Below are 439 nucleotides of genomic sequence, written 5' to 3' on the forward strand. Positions count from 1 at the left end.
TGCAGTTTCCTTCCCCACAGAACCCACTGTTGGTTGGGCTGAAGGGCACCAGCCTCGTGGTGAGTCAAACGGGGTGGTGGTGGGGTGCAGGGTCCCTTTCCCCCACCCAAGCTGTGCCCATGGCACCCAGGATGCTGCTGTGTCCCCCCTCACCCCACTCCCTGTCCCCAGGAGACCGTGCAGGTCCTGCAGGCCAAGGTGAACATCCTGGACGTGGCTGTGTTGGACCAAGTGGAGGCCCGGCTGCAGGTGAGGAGGGATGGAAGGAGGGAACGGGAAGAGGGGTGCCACAGGGTGAGCATGGGTGGATTTGGGGTCTTCCATCTTCTCCCTCCCTGTCCCCAGAGCGTCCTGGGGAAGGTGAATGAGATTGCCAAGCACAAGTCAACTGTGCAGGATGCCGACACCCAGAGCAAGGTGAGGGTTCCCCCAAAGTCAC

General features: G+C 62.0%; 1 protein-coding gene across 1 annotated transcript in view; it reads left to right on the forward strand.

Annotated features, from left to right (window-relative positions):
• The window catches only part of DCTN2 (dynactin 2 (p50)), a gene marked incomplete at both ends in the record, with an annotated part of 4,912 nt that overhangs the window by 3,975 nt on the left and 498 nt on the right, over window positions 1–439 (forward strand). Inside the window, 3 exon segments of the mRNA XM_010023243.1 lie at window positions 8–59; window positions 172–249; window positions 346–417. Coding sequence (XP_010021545.1) covers window positions 8–59; window positions 172–249; window positions 346–417 — 202 coding nt within the window.

This window comes from Nestor notabilis, unplaced genomic scaffold (assembly GCF_000696875.1).
Source record: "Nestor notabilis isolate BGI_N333 unplaced genomic scaffold, ASM69687v1 scaffold16661, whole genome shotgun sequence".
In the NCBI taxonomy this organism is placed as follows: Eukaryota; Metazoa; Chordata; class Aves; order Psittaciformes; family Psittacidae; genus Nestor; species Nestor notabilis.